The 16,297-nt window shown below is 37.9% G+C and overlaps 1 protein-coding gene and 1 non-coding gene across 4 annotated transcripts in view; one reads left to right on the forward strand and one right to left on the reverse strand.

Annotated features, from left to right (window-relative positions):
• Window positions 1–16,297, forward strand: part of Ssh2 (slingshot protein phosphatase 2) — a 288,998-nt gene that overhangs the window by 231,358 nt on the left and 41,343 nt on the right. For all 3 annotated transcript variants that reach the window (XM_004635379.2, XM_004635378.2, XM_023719862.1), the window contains 6 exons: window positions 168–289; window positions 3,984–4,052; window positions 4,836–4,901; window positions 8,564–8,758; window positions 12,997–13,090; window positions 13,223–13,351. In XM_004635379.2, coding sequence (XP_004635436.1) covers window positions 168–289; window positions 3,984–4,052; window positions 4,836–4,901; window positions 8,564–8,758; window positions 12,997–13,090; window positions 13,223–13,351 — 675 coding nt within the window. The remainder of the gene's footprint in view (window positions 1–167; window positions 290–3,983; window positions 4,053–4,835; window positions 4,902–8,563; window positions 8,759–12,996; window positions 13,091–13,222; window positions 13,352–16,297) is intronic.
• Window positions 11,664–11,768, reverse strand: LOC111817872. Its single transcript, XR_002821974.1, has one exon. It is a non-coding gene; the product is annotated as a small nucleolar RNA U13 (small nucleolar RNA).

Here is a 16,297-nt window from a genome sequence, read left to right on the forward strand (position 1 = left end):
TTTTTTTTTTTTTTTTTTGGTGGAACCAGGGATTGAACTCAGGCCCTTGTGCTTGCCAGGGAAGCACTTATTCCACTGAGCCATCTCCCCAGCCCCAGAAAGATTTAAATGGTCTTAAATTTCTCCTTCTAAATTTCTTAATTTCTCTGTTGTCTCTTATCTTCCAGGCTGTAAGACTGGAAAGTACTTATCAAAATAGAACACGCTATATGGTAGTGGTTTCAACTAATGGTAGACAAGACACTGAAGAAAGCATTGTCCTAGGAATGGATTTCTCTTCTAATGACAGGTATGGTACCACAAAAATAACCTGTTGTAGTTACCTTTTGAGCTATTATAAAACATCCTGTATGATTGTTTTATTAACATGCAAGGCATGAAAGAGCCTGTATGCCTTCTTTTTCTTTCTTTCTTCAGAGTTAAAAGTGGGGAATTGTTCCTTAAACTCAAAACAGAATGTTCTATAATCATGTATCTCTGGATTTAGCTGTACTTTACATCCTGTGGCTAAAGATATCAGAGAGAATGTAGGTTTTGGGGGGTTTTGTTGGCATTTTTTGTTTTGTTTTGTTTGTTGTTTTTTTAATGTCCTTAGCATTTGAGGCGCTTTTTTCCCCCACTTGTTCAGGAGAAACCTTGGGAAGACTGTGGAATGTGGCTGCTAAGCAGATCTTTATGCTTTGAGATAATAAGGCAGGGGCAGGAAATCCTGCCAGATGTCTCAAAGCATTGACTTCCTGGTTGAGGACTAGAATGGAATTGTGGAATAGCAGGGTGGGTGTGACCCAGGCCTGGGGCAATTTAGCCACAAAAAGAGCAGAAGAATGGCAGTGATTTTGATTGTCCTGATATTGAGGGAGAAAAATCTCATTATTGCTAGAAAAGTTCCCAAACCAATAATTACCTGAGCTTAGACATAGACATCAACCTAAAAATGACTTGTGGATTCACAGAGATCACAAGACCAGAGTTATTAGTTTGTAAATCCCTTGTAACATATGCTCTCAATTTACACAGCCTTGTAAACCAGTTTAGGAAGCTTTCTCCTATAACTTCGGTTGTTACCTCTGCAACACTTCTATTTATTTAGTTATTTATTTATTTGGTACACAACTCGGACTCATAGTGATCCTCCTGTCTCAGCCTCCTCAGCGCTGGAATTACTGTACTGGGGATCAAACCTGGATCCTTGAGCTTGCCAAGCAGGCACTTAGACCACTGAGCTATCTCCCCAGCCCCAAGCAACACTTCTCTAGCAGTAACTTTTCCTGTAAGAGCTCCTACCTTGTCTACATTAGAGTTTTAGGAACTCTGATTTGGGTCTTCCTCTCTTGATCTATTCTCTTAATAATATTTGCCACTAATTACCAGTGGATATTTAAATAAAAGTGATGATATGTACATAACAGTGAGAAGTTCTGGCCCTAGTACAAATTGCTGAATTATTATGATAGTCATCTAATATTGCTGAAGCCCCTAAAACAGTAGCTTATCTTCCCAGAGATCACCTCTCCCCTTCTTCTCCAATCTGCCCAGAGTGTACTTCCTGATCACCTTTCCCACTGCCTCAGGGAAGACCCCAATCAGCTCTTCAGGTATTTCTAAACATCCTCCTTAAATTCAAAAGGCCATAAAAGCCTCAGCTTCCCTTTGTTTCAGTTCAGAGAATCCCTTGTCTTCCCCAAATTCTCTCAAAGATAATAAAGCCCCTTTCCCTTTTTCCTTCTGCCTCTTTCTCTGCTGCTTCTTCACCTGATAAACCTACCAAATAGAATTAAAATGTCACTTTCTCAGTCATAAGTAGTCACATTTCAAGTACTCAGTAGTAATAAGTGGCTAGTGGCTCCCCTATGGAACATTAGGAATATAGAGTGTTGCCATTATTCCAGAAAATTCAGTGGGACAGAACTGTGCTAGTTTATATTCCTTTGTTCAGTTCTTCCTGATTCTTCCCTTATAAGAACTGGAGCTGCATAGAAACTCAGTTGATTCTTACCCTAGAGACAGAAGGCAGTAATTCATATTGTTCAAACCCAGAGTGTGAGCAATCAGGTGTCTAATTTTATCTCTTTCTCTCTGTCCTAAACTTTACCAGAAAGAATGCAAAGGGATACCCAGTAATTTTATCTTAATGAACCATTTCTGTCTGCTGTAATAACCCTGCCTATATCTGACAAGAACCTCTAAAAGAAATTTTAGTTTATAGAAGACAAAATGTAACATGAAAACTAGAAGCTAGTTTTCATTCTGTTTTGTAAACTTGGTATATACTATGAAATTCCTATACATCTGCTTAAATGAGCCCCTTGAATAGGGAGAGAAATACTGCTATTCACATATAATGTCACTTCCATCTGGGTCGCTTTTGCAATGTGTGTTATTTTGTATCTGAGAATATAAAAACTTAATGTTTCAAAATAATATTCAAACACAGCAGAACTGAGGCTGTTTATGAAAAGTACAAGTAGTTCTTCAGATATGATGCAACTGTGTTCAAAAGCCTATTTTGAGACATGAGTGTATGTGCATGTGTTTCCATACTAGGAATTGAACCCAGGGTCTCACTTTTTCTTTAATGTTTTTTAATTATTTGGTTGGTTGGTTGGTTGGTTGGTTGGTTGGTTGGTTGGTTGGTTGGTACAGGGTCTCACTACACAGTTCAGACCCCCCAGCACTGGGACTACAGGCACAGGCCACTATGCCCAGTTTTGGTGGCTGGCACAACATGTGGTACCGAGGATCCAAGCCGGGTCCTTACGCCTGCCAGGCAGGCGCTGAGACTGCCAAGCTATCTTCTGCCAGCCCCAGAGCCTGATTTTTGCTAGGCACATGCTTACACTTGAGTTACGTCCCCAGCCGGTTTTTTGTTTTGTTTTGTTTTTGAGATTGGGTCTCACTAAATTGCCAGGGTTGGCCTCCAATTAGTAATCTACCTCAGTCTCCTGAATAGCTGGGATTACAGTAATTTGCCACAGGACCCAGCTAGTCCAGGGATTGTGTAATGCCAGGAACTACTGTTAGTTACAAAAACTTTGGAATATGTGATTTGTACAGTTCTAATTCTGAGGTTTGCTTAGACATTTTGAACAGCAGAACATATTCAGTAGTCAAAAAGTGAAATGAGGGGCTGGGGAGATGGCTCAGTAAAATACATGCTTCCCTGGCAAGCACAAGGGCCTGAGTTCAATCCCCAGTTCCGCCAGACAAAAAGAAAAGAAAAAAAGTGAAATGAAATAAAATGTAAAAGGTGATTCAGAAGGACCACAAGTTTCAGGGCAACCTGGGGAGCTTAACAAGACCTTTTCTCAAAATAAAAATGTAAATAGGGCAGGGATATAATATACATAGTGTGAGGCCTGAGTTCAATTCCTAGTTAGGGCAGGGGAAGGGAGGGAGGGAGGGAGGAGAGAGAAAGAAACAGTCCTATTTGATTGTTGCTTTGCTTTGCTTTGGTTTTTGAGACAGGGTCTCACTATGTACTTCAGGCTGGCCTTGAATTCACTATTTAGCCCAACCTGGTCTGAATTTGCAGCAGTCCTCTTGCCTCAGCCTCCCAAGGTACTGGGATTATAAGTATGCACCTCCATGCCCAGCTAAGAAACAGACCTTGGAATTGAGTTGAAAGCTATACTTTGGACTAAAAGCTAGCAAATACAAGTATTAGGCTGGGTGTTTTAAATAGTAGCTGTTTACAAGACAGCAATACAGGGGTCTTATTCAATAAGTTTTCCTGTTAAATACATCAGAAACTAATTGTGCTCGCTTAACAGCACGTAAATTTGGAAGGAACTGACTAAACCTTATCTTTTTAATAACTCCTGAGGATATATAGGATTAATAGTCATGCAATGAGAATTTTTTCATTCTCTCAGGTCACTTTTTTGAGCTTAGAGGCTTACTCTTTGTGTTGAAAGAGTTAATGAACAAAAGACTGCTTCCCAGAATAACAGGAAGTAACTTGTGGACTATTTCTTATCTTGCAGTAGCACTTGTACCATGGGTTTAGTCCTGCCTCTCTGGAGTGACACCCTAATTCATTTGGATGGTGATGGGTAAGAGCTTCCCTTTTTTTATTCTCCCACAGAAAGCCAAGGGGTGGTGTTCCACCTTAGTGACCCATTCGCTCAGTTCAGTGGGAGGCCCAGTGTGCCCAACTGAACTGACATGTCCGCTTCTCAGTGAGCCTTTTTAAACTCCTATTTCATAAAGTAGAATAAAAATACAACTTACCAGTCTCTCACTTCTTTTCTTTTAGACCAGCTATGGTAGGAATCCAGACAAAAAAGTAGTAGTTTGTTGGCTCACTCTTTAATCCAAGCATGTGGGACTGTTGCAGCAGCGCTCTCCCAGAGGAGGAGGATGGGTTCTGTTTCAAATAGCCCCTCACAGCCTCTGCCAGCTGGCAGCCTACCTACAGCATAACCCCTCTTCTATGCCGGTTCTTTCCGGTGACCCTACCACCCCCAGAGCCTGATGCTTTTAGAATATGTGCCCAAGAGACTGGGATGTTTGCACCCGTTTATAAAACCAGGGTCAGTTTTTCTAAGAACCCACAAGATTTCCAAATTAAAATACACAGCCAGACCATTTACTCTAGGTATACCTAGGAAATTATATGTAATCCTATAACTCTGATGTAGGATTCTATTCATTTTTGCCTGGTAGATAGAAATCAAACAATTTGTTGGGGCTTTTCATCAAATTCTATGCTTTAGTTAACTATGAAATATATGATGATTCCTTCTATTGAACTAGCTGTTGCTAGCTTGAAAACTTACAATTGAAATAATATGTCCTTGTTTGTCAAATTCTGTCTTGTTCTCTTTTGTTCTTAGTGGGTTCAGCGTTTCAACAGATAACAGAGTTCACATATTCAAACCTGTATCTGTGCAAGCAATGTGGTAAGATGATTTTTACTATCTCTACAAAAAAAAGTGTTTTTTAAGCTATTCTATTTTTTGAGATAAGACCAATAGTTTGTGAGTGGTATTTGACACGGTACAATGTGCTATGAAATGCTATGATTGCTAGTGCCTATAAGGTTTTTTTGCAATATTTTTTTGTAGATATTATATGTAAAGATGACCTAGAAAAACAATTTTTAAACTGTCATAGAGGAAGGCCTGGAGCACTGGTGAACAAGTAAAATTTAAAGGTATTTTTAGGCTCTGGAAGAAACATAATCTGTTAGATAGCTGATTGGGACTGACTTTTATAGAGACATATCAACTAAGTTACTTAGCTAAGAACCAGTCCAAACATCTTTCTGTCTGTCTGTCTGTCTCTCTTTCTCTCTCTCTCTGTCTCTCTCTGCCTGTCTCTCTCTGTGTGTGTGTGTGTGTGTGTGTGTGTGTGTGTGTTAAACTGTAAAGCCTTTGCACTGAGCTACATCCCCAGCCATTTTTTTTTTTTTTTTAATTCGAGACAGGGTCACTGAGTTGTCCAGGTTTGACCTTACAATCCCTTTACCTCAGCCTCCCAGATTATAGCAGGTGCCACCATACCCAGCTTAGAATACCTTACAGCTGTGCATTCATTAGCTTTTGATTTTTTGAAGTAATCAGGGATAACAGTTACAAAATTATATTACAGAGAGATAAATTTCCATTTAAACTGCTAAGAGTGCTTGCATAATATAAAATAGCCTACAGAAAATGTTGTTTTTAATAGCCTTTAACGGGATTACTGACACTTTTGAGTTATTTACTATGTGCCAGGCATTATGCCAGGTACTTTATATGGGTTATATTTAATCATTATACCAACACCCAAAATGGCGTTATTGGCCTCTTATGGGTAAGAAAACTAAGGATTTGTAGGGTATATCTAGCCTGAGAATATCTCATTCATTTAGAATAAAATATTCATTCTTTTTTATTATCTGGAAAATGATTAAATATAGCCAGAAATTTTATCTCCTAGACAGGCATTTCAATTTGTTTCTCAGGCCGGCCAAATAGCTCAGCAGATTAAAGCACCTGCTGAAGCAGATGCAGCGGCCAGGGTTCAATCCCAGCTGCCAGCCGGGAGTGCGCTGAGAGGTGGAGATTGAGACTGGGTGTGGTGGTGTGTGCCTATAATCCCAGATCTTTGGGAGGCTGAACACAGGCGGATCACTACAAGTCTGATCTTCATAGTGAGACCTTGTAGACTCTTACTAAAAATTACACAGTCAATAAATTTGTTTCTCATTCAGCTGTCTGTTCTGTAGTAGAAGTAAGCAAAAGGCCTAAATGGGTAGAAGGCAAGCAAACTAACAAATAAAAGAGCCTGAAAAAGTTACTAGCCTTACCCCCACCCCCAAAGTATCTGAGGTGCTAGCCCTTGAGTGTATTATGCAGCAATTGCAGCAGGCTTATAGAAAACACACAGCAATTATCTCACATGTTGCACTACACTGGTCCTCACCTTTGAATCTGTGTAATGAAACAGATTCGTAAGATTTTGACTTACTTTGAGTAATAGCCCATTTTTATTTTTGATACTGTTTTAGTTTTTTGAGAGGACTTGTGTGGCCCAAGCTGGCTTTGAATCTGTGGGAGTCCTCCTGTCTCAGCCTCCCTGAGTGCTGGGATGATAGATGTACACTACTGCTTTTGATTTTTGAGATAGGGTCTCACTATTCAGCCCAAACTGACCTCAAACTCATAATCCTCCTGCGTTACCTTCCTGAGTGCTAGGGTTACTGGTGTGTACCACCACTTCCAACTCTAAAAAGCATTGCTTTTCAAACATTCTACAGTTTTGTTTTTAAGGAAAAATAGAGTGGCATATTACCCCTTTATTAAATTGGTAAAAAGTGTGCTTTTAAATTTACAGAACATAGAGTTGACAAGAATTTAAGGAATATTCAACCATATGCTATTTATGGAAGAATAAACTGGAGTAACTTTTTGGAGAGGAGGAGAGAAAAATCTCTGCAAGTCACTAAATTCTCTGAGCTGGACTCGAACTTATAGTCCTCTTTCTTTATCCTCCTAGGGTTCTAAGATTATAGGCATGCACCACTCTAGCTCGGAGCTTTTTGGAGTATGATTTGCCAACATGCCTTACTGTTTTCTATGCCCTTTAACCTAGAGGTTCTACTAAAACTGTACTCTAAAATAATCATCAGTGTATGTACAGAGATTATCAACTATGTCAATGCTCTAATAATAGAAAAAAATATGAAATAATTAAAATGTCTGAAAAGTAAGAATCAGTTACGTTATGATATGCCTATTTCATTGACCATTATGCAACAGTTGGAAATGACCTAGTTGAATATTGAGATGGAAAAATGTTGATTTACAGGGTATAAAGTAAAAGCAAGTTTCAGATCTATCACTATATGGTTATATCCTTATTTATCATGGATCTGTGGATAGGCAAAAGAACTAGAAAGGTAGACACTAAAATGTGAACAGTATTTCTGAGCAATAAGATTACAATATACTTTTGCATTTTGTCTAAAGGCTGTAATTGTTTTGTTCATGAGATACTGGGTATCAAACCAGGACCTCCGGCATTAGGCGATCATTCTACCACAGACCTCCAGCTCTAGTCTATAAATGCTTTGAAGGGAGCTTTTATTTTTTAAGAGAAAAATGAGATTTTTTTGAAAAAAAAATATGAATGAATTGGGCATAGAATTCTCTTATACTGTCCTTTTTTCCTTTAGAAGTATGATAATAGTTTATAGCTAATAAGACATTTTATTCAACAGGTTGCATTTCGGGGCCAGGGAGATAGCTCAGCAGCATAAGCACCTGACTGGCAAGCACAAGGTCTAGAGTTCGATGCCCACTACTGCAAAAACAAAACAAAACAAGAAATTTCATTTCATCTATGAGCTAGGCCTTTCAACTGTGAGCTAAGCCTTCTTTTATGTACTTGAAATATACTAATAAACAAAATGTAGGAAGGTCCTTGCTCTTCTGTGATTTGATTCTGAGCATTTCTAGCTTAAGTTTTTCCATGTATAATAGATAAACTAAAGATACTTTGCAGTTTGATTTAACTTTTCTGGGTCCCTGAGTTCAAATTCAGAAAATTTAGTCAGTCTCAGAATGACCAAAACTTTTCACAGAAAGTAGTTTATAGGGCCAGGGATATAGCTCAGTGGCATAGGACCTGCCTGGCAAGCATGAGGCCCTGAGTTTGATTCCTGGTACCAAAAAAAAAAGAAAGAAAGAAAGAAAGTAGTTTATGTGTATCAATAAATGGTTCAAAGAGACTAGCAGAGTAAAGCATCAAAAAGTATGTGTCACTGCATCAGTACTTCTAGAATATGTCCTCATAGCTTAGCAACATCTATCTCTCTGATCTTTGTGGAACCTCTTAAGAATCATAGAGAATGTAGGCTTACATGATTCTGTGCCAAGGGAAATGAGTCTTTGTATATTAAGTTGTTGAGCTCTTTTGGTTTTGATGATACAAAAACAAAAGCCACAGCATTGTTCCAGTTATAGGATAAATAGTTCCATTAGTCTATTTTTCAATTAGGAGTTCGAAATATACACATGCTATTGACTTTTTGGTAGCCCACAGTTCTACAGTGCTCATTTTCCAACGTATCTTGCAGGTCTGCACTACAGAGTTTACACAAGGCTTGTGAGGTCGCAAGAATCCATAACTACTACCCAGGCAGCCTGTTTCTTACTTGGGTGAGTTATTATGAGAGCCACATCAACTCCGATCAGTCCTCAGTCAATGAGTGGAATGCTATGCAGGATGTGCAGTCCCATCGGCCCGATTCTCCAGCTCTCTTCACTGACATGTAAGTCAGCTTGCAAAACTGCTCTGTGTGTCCAATCCATAGAGTTCTTCTCTAATCTCCTTTTTTGGGGAATTACCCAGCAGTCGTAGTCACCATCAATACTCTTCTTCAGCCACAGGCTACACATAAAGAACCTCATTCTTCCTCCTGAAAAGGTCATGAAGAACTTCATGCCTGAGCACAACAGAATCTCCATAATGAAAAACTCCAAAACCATAAAATCCATTATTCAGATTGTACTTATTTGAAATGTGAATGTGAAGTAATTGGGTTAAAATTTGCATTACATAAAAAGGCTGAAGACAGGAGGATCACTACAAGTCCAAGCGTGTAGTGAGACTCTGTATCAAATACATAAAATTTGTGTTACATTATCTTTGAAAGGAGTATTTGGTAGACAAATTAATGGCAAGAAGCTTTTAGAGGGATGTTTGTAGTAGTTAAGAAAACAAGATATTTCCAATCAATTTAAAATATTTTAGGAGCCATGGATATAGCTCAGAAGTACAAATACCTGGCTGGCAAGCAGAAGGTCCTGAGTTCAAGTACCAGTACCAAAAAAAAAAAAAAAAAAAACCCTTTAGTTGTTAAGCTAATTTTAAATTTTATATTCAAATTTATTTTCTGCTGATAAATTTTTAAGGACGGTTTATCATTCTTCACTTTGCATTGAGTCCTTTTCAGTGCAATTTTTATTAAAGCTTCCTAGTGTACTGTGAGTTGGATAAAGAGGTGGAGCTGATATTTATTTCCTTTTTAGGCTTATGTGTTGAAATGTCTATGGCTATTTTGGAAATTTTTTATTTCCTCCTTTGAAAATTAATCAAAATGTTTATTTTTCTCTGAATTGATCTTTCTGTACTTGCACAGTATTCCACAACTAGAAAAGAATAGCTATCTGACCTTATGAATAGGATTTTCTTTATGAATTCTAAAATCATGCCAAAACAATTCTTGATTTGTTCTAAAAGCTTTAGTTGGATAATAGTCTAAAAACAGGAGGTGGAGCCATGGAGATGGCTCAGCGGAATAAGCGCTTCCCTGGCAAGCACCAGGGCCTGAGTTCAATGCCCAGTTCTGAAAAAAAAAAAAAAAAATTAAAGACAGGAGGATCCTATGAGTCCAGTCTACATAGTGAGACCCTGTAGACCCTGCCCTAAATTCATAAAAATAAATAAATAAGTAAATAATAAAAAGATGAAATTTTGAAGAGTCATGTACAAGAAACAGTACCAGGGAAAGATACAAATTTGTAAAAACAGTTATTCATGGTTTTGTGTTTTACACCTGGCTGATGAATCTCAAAAGACAATGTCTAGCTAGAGAGAATTTTGAAACTATATAGTACACCCCTCAAAAATGACAAAAGAAATTGCTCATAATCTCTCTATATTCCTGGGCAAAAAACAAACATAAAAGGTAGTTCTTGGAATCTAGTTAAGGGTCATTAAATATTAGGGGGACTTGGGGGTTTTTTGTTTGTTTATTTGCTTTGGAATTTTTTTTGTATTTTAGGGAAGGGTCTACAAGGGTGTTCAGGATCTCACTACTAGATCGGACTCGTAGTGATCTGCCTGTTTACAGCCTCCCAAGAGCTGGGTGAACAGGCAAGGGCCACCATGCCCAGTCTCAATTGCCATCTTAGCGCACCCCTGGGGAGGGGCCCGCATGGCAGGCCTGGGGATCTAACCCCTGGCCCCTGCACCTGCTTACAGGCACTTTAATCTGCTGAGCTATTTGGCCATCCCTTAGATATTAGTTTTTATGTGTACTCTTATGCCAATTTTTTTTTTGGGGGGGGACCAAAAATTGAATTCAGGACCTTGCATTTACTAGACAGGCACTTGTGCCACTGAGCTAATATCTCCAGCCTTCTAATACCAATTTTAGATATGTTTAATAAATAAATGTCTGTCTGTTCATATGAAAAGAATACATGGAAGGTGTAGGCCACATTATTAATAATGATTATCTTTAGAGAAATTTTTATTTGTATTTTTACATATTTTCTAAATTTTTCCATTGAAAACAAAGAAAAAGTGTGTGTGTGTGTGTGTGTGTGTGTGTGTGTGTTGTACTATGTTTTCCATCCTCTTCATCCTACCAAAATTGACTAGAAAAGAATGTTGAGTATACAGGAATGATGTATGCCAAAGTGGACTTACATGTTCTACTATGAATCATTTATATTTGAAATCCTAAGAGAGGAATAGGAAGTATCTATCTATGTCTGTGGAGTACATCTAATGCTATGCCAGGAACTTCATATATGGTATCTCATTTACCTTTCCTAAGAATTTCAGGATACAAGTGTTACTATTGCCTTTACTTTATTGAAGAAAAAAACAGACTCAGGGAATAGAAGGAACCTATCCAAGGTTATATCACCATTAAGTAGCAAGGGTGAAATTAAAACCTATGTCTGGGGCTGGTGAGATGGCTCATGGTCTAAAGCACCTACTTAGAACAAGCTTAGCAAAAAAGCACAGGGACCATGGTTCAATCCCCCAGCACCACATGCCAGCCAGCCCCGCCCCCTGGTGGGCTGAGCTGGCCACACACACACACACACACACACACACACAAATAAATAAATAAATAAAATTTAAAAATTTAAAACCTATGTCTATCGACTCTCAAGCCACTCTAAAAGAAGCAAAAAGGATTGCAAGAAACATTACTAAACTAAGAAATATAACATTTGTGCACAGGTGCTAAAATTTGTTTTTACCAATATCTTTTTAATGGAATGCTAAAATTATACGTTTACTTTTTATCATTAGCGATGTCAAGGAAAAGTGAAGCAGAGATAAAAAATTTTATTCCTAGTCAAGACAGGGCTGCCTTGGCTGACTGACAGGGCAGTGGCTAAGATATTAATGTATTCTTTTTTTTTTTTTTTTCATGTCAGACGGGTAATGTGCCCACATCGTAACAAGGTTTGAGGGAGGCACATCTCATGCATTGTAAGACATGAACACCCAATCATCACGCTTATGAACGGAAGGATCTATATTAATGTATTCTATATTCTACAGAGTTTGTGAGAAGCTCAGAGTCCAAGTGATGTGGAACTCCAAGGCTGCAGAGTTAGAGCATCCATTTTTGGAAATTACCAAATCTATTTTTGCAGCCAGTGATAAAGACTGTAGGCAGCAAGGGCAAGCAGGATGCCTTAAGCCTTAGTCTATTTCCATCTCCAAATAAGGAGGTGTAGAGCAGATATCTTTCTTCAGTAGGTATGGGGAAAAGGTGAGGCAGAAAGTGCTTTCTGTCAGCCTTACTCATATAGTGTATAACATGAAATAATGCCTTTAGAGAGAAACATCAAATTACATTGAGCCAGTACCTGTCTAGTAATTGATCAGTCAGCTACTTAGGTTGATTATATATTAAAAGTTAAAAAAGCAATTTTATTTTTAGGAAATTTAAAGACTACAGAAAACAACACAGTCCTATAAGTAGAATCTTGGACTGGGTTGAGTCAGTATTTTTATTTTCCTGCTAGTTGGTATGATGATATTAGTATGTTATTTTAATGTGTTTGTTTCTTTCATCTGTAAGATGAAGAAAACAGTTTTACAGAGATACTCTAAGAATTGTCACAAAAAGGAAAGCATGATCCCTACAACCCATTTTTGAGATAATTTGCCTTATTGAAGAAGGCAAGATTACTGTTCCTGTTTGTCTATTTTTCAAAGCCACAATAGTGAATTATAAGTCTATAGTAGCATTTTAAACTACAGAAAACTCAACTCCAAATCCAATTCCACTATTGTACTTAGTAGTCTAACTCAGGAAGTGATACCTAGGTGTACTTAATGGAAAAATCTGGAAGTGGTCCTCCATTCAAGAACCACACTCAGGCTTCCCAGCTTGTCCTTATATACATGAATGTATGTAGGGGTTTTAAAACACGTATAACATCTTCAAGTAATAATTTTTACATGTTAGGGCCTGGGATATGGCTCAGCGGCATAAGCACCTACCTGGTAAGCATGAGGTCCCAAGTTCAATCCCTAATACCGAAAAAAAAAAAAAAAGCAAAAATAATTTCTACATGTTATATTCAGCATATTCTTAAAAGAAACTTCTAAAAATGTAATTTTTATTTACCATGCCTCCACAATATAAATTTGAAGATAATAGAAGGCAAAGCTTGCCAGTTAGGAAACAATAAAATGGTACATTCATTAACTTGTTTCCTCTAAGAAAAATCATTGTTTCTCTGTCCTCAGACCAACAGAACGAGAGAGAACAGAAAGGCTAATTAAAACCAAATTAAGGGAGATTATGATGCAGAAGGACTTGGAGAACATCACCTCGAAAGAGGTAAGAGACCCTGACTTCTCAGTGTTCCAAGACTAACAGTAAGATAACAATAACTTTGGGGCTAGAAATGGTACATGGTTGGAAGTACAGACATTTTATGGAGATTAATACAATATGTCATCTTGGTTTCAGATACGAACAGAGTTGGAAATGCAAATGGTGTGCAATTTGCGGGAATTCAAGGAATTTATAGATAATGAAATGATAGTCATCCTTGGTCAAATGGATAGTCCTACACAGATATTTGAGCATGTTTTCCTGGTAAGTTTCAGGGCGGCTTTAAATAGTATGCTGAAGCTAGTTAGTATGGTCTACTCATGGGGGGAGGGGAGCTGTTGTTAAACATTATATTTAAGGAAAATGTAACCTACATTCAAGGTAATAAATACTCCATAGGTAATAAATACTCAGATCTCCTTACTTCCTAATCATCTACTACATTTTAATATCTGTGCTTTTAAACTTATTTACGTCTGTTCTGTGATCGCAGTGGGGTATAATGATATGCTGCTACTCCTCTCTTCCCAGTTCATCACTCAGTAACATCAAGCTGGTGTATTAACACTGACTATAGTAAGAATGTTTACAGAAGGAAACTGACAAATGCTACAAATTAGACTTTTTCCTCCCAGGTTGTGAAATATATATCATCACATTAAGTTATAAACACCAGTCTGTTACAGTTTTGTACAATAGTTTTATAGTTTAGAATTTTATAATTTTTTGTAGTAGTTTTACAATTTATAATACATCTAAATAGCTGGATTAGGGCTGGGGAGATGGCTCAGTGGAATAAGTGCTTCCCTGGCAAGTGCAAGGGCCTGAGTTCAATCTCTGGTTCTGCAAAAAAAATAAATAGCAGGATAGGGGAGAAAAGAGCTGGGGATTGAACCCAGGGCCTCACACATGCTAGGCAAGGACGCTACCACTAACTATATCCCTAGTCCTAAATAAGGTGATCTTTAAAGTTCTTTTAAGTCTGCCAAATGTTTTGATTAGAGCAGGTAGGAATTACTTACAATTGAGAAACTATTGTACTTATTTTTATGGTGCTGGGGATCAAATCCAGGGCCTGGTACTTGCTAAGCACATGCTCTACCACTGATCTAAATCTCAGCCCTGCACTCCTAAAACATGTAGCTACACTTTGAATCCCCAAAGTACATTTCATGATTATCAAAATGTCAGTGACTAAAAGTTGTTTTTTAGGTTTTTTCTCTTTTTTTTTTTTTGTGCAGGGTCTCACTATACAGCCCAAACTCGTAGTGATCCTCCTGATTTCTGCCTCTCAAGTGCTGGGATTACAGGCGTGTGCCACCACGTCCAGACTCTATCACCAGCTTAGCGCACCCAGGGGCAGGGCCGGCGCGGCATGCATGCAGAGCCAGGGATCAAACCCTGGCCTCTGCGCTTAGAAGTTGTTTTTTATAGTTCCCAAACATTCAGTGACCTGTAATTAGACCAAGGTGACCTCTGAAAGCCAAGTTAGGAAAAGTTCAAATATCCTAAGGCCCATTTTATTCTGAAATGTTGAAGTATTCTAGTTTTCATCTGTATATGATAGTGGGAACAAGATTAACAAGGAGAATTAAAATCAATTAGAAATCCTAAAACTTCATTATTATTTCTGCTCCTCCCACACACTTTGACCAAAAATGTTAACAGGAACTAATCAGTTGGTTTGAATTTCATTTCCTTTCTCTGATAAGGTCATTTATGCAGTTTGAAAGTTAGCAATCAGGAAATATGTAGAGCTTTTGCAAATGAGAAGGAAAATAAGAATTGGAGGGAACAATAAAGGATAGAAGGAAGGGGGACAAAAACGAATTAGGATGTGTTAATACATGTACAAACTTATCACAATAAATGTAATCATTGTGCACTGCAAATATGTACTAATTAAAAAAAAAAGAAAAAGAAAAAACTGGGAGCTATGAAAGAAAAGGAATGAATATACAGGAACTGACTAACCTGGATCATCTTACCCTAAATAGTCAAGAAATTATTTCAGCATTCCCATTGTGTGCCATTGAAGGCTTATGCCCAGAGTTAATCTGCAGACATGTATGTCTCTAGAGTGATTCATAGTGAGCTAAAGCTATGAAATTACTTACATATAGTTTGGAGGAAAACTTCTTTGCGGTACCTTCACTTGTCCTATATATGTTGCTGTTTCTGAATGTAGATCATAGCAGACTCTCAATTTGAGAGGCACTGGGTTTTGTTGTCTCTGAGGTATACTTCCATGAGGTTCAAATATATCCAGTTCTTATATTGTGTTATCTACAGAAAACTTAAAAATCATTCATTCAGATAGGCTCTGCCTCCAACCCTTTTGAGTCCACAGCTTGGGTTTTAGCACTTTAAAAGGCATGGACATGATGAATATAAAATACAGCCAGTTACTGATGAATCATCCTATTTTATTCCATATATATTTCCTTAAGTCTTTGCCACTATTTCCTCCAGAATTATGTAATTATGTCCTCTCCTGCTCCTCAAATGGCATAAAAGCAAGTTTTAATAATACTCTAAGGAGCCAGGAAGATGGCTCAGTAGAATAAGCACTTCCCTAGCAAGCTCAAGGGCCTGAGTTCAATTCCAGGTTCTGCATAAATAAATAAATAAATACTAGTATTCTAAGCAAAGAAAAATTAAACTAATTGCCCTAAATTTATATTTCCATATCAATTATAAATGTACCTGAGCTTTTTTTTTTTTCTTAAATTTTATATATTTGGTACAGGATCTCACTACACAGCTCAGACTCCTAGTGATCCTCCTGTTTTCAGCCTCCCCAACACTGGGATTACAAGGCCTGTGCTACCATGCCCAGACTCAGTGGCCAGCTCAGCACGCCTGGGGATGGGGATGGCACAGGTTGTGGTGCTAGGATCGAACCCCAGTCTCTGCACTTTCCTAAACAGATGCTTAGTCTGCTAAGCTATCTCGCCAGACCAATCTGAGCTTTTGTACCAACAGATTCATCTTATAACTTCACAATTCTTTGCCAAGTTTTTTTCTTACTTTAAAAATAATTTTTTTTATTATAAGACTGTTGAGACAGTAAAGTAACATGTAATCATAACAAAAGCAGATAATCATTACTACCTTTTTTATTGGCTTCCAGTCATTTTTATATATGGGTTTGGGGAAGAGAGAGAGAGAGAGAGAGAGAGAGAGAGAGAGAGAGAGAGAGAGAGAAAG

The sequence above is a fragment of the Octodon degus genome, unplaced genomic scaffold (genome assembly GCF_000260255.1).
Source record: "Octodon degus isolate 3935 unplaced genomic scaffold, OctDeg1.0 scaffold00072, whole genome shotgun sequence".
Lineage (NCBI taxonomy): Eukaryota > Metazoa > Chordata > Mammalia > Rodentia > Octodontidae > Octodon > Octodon degus.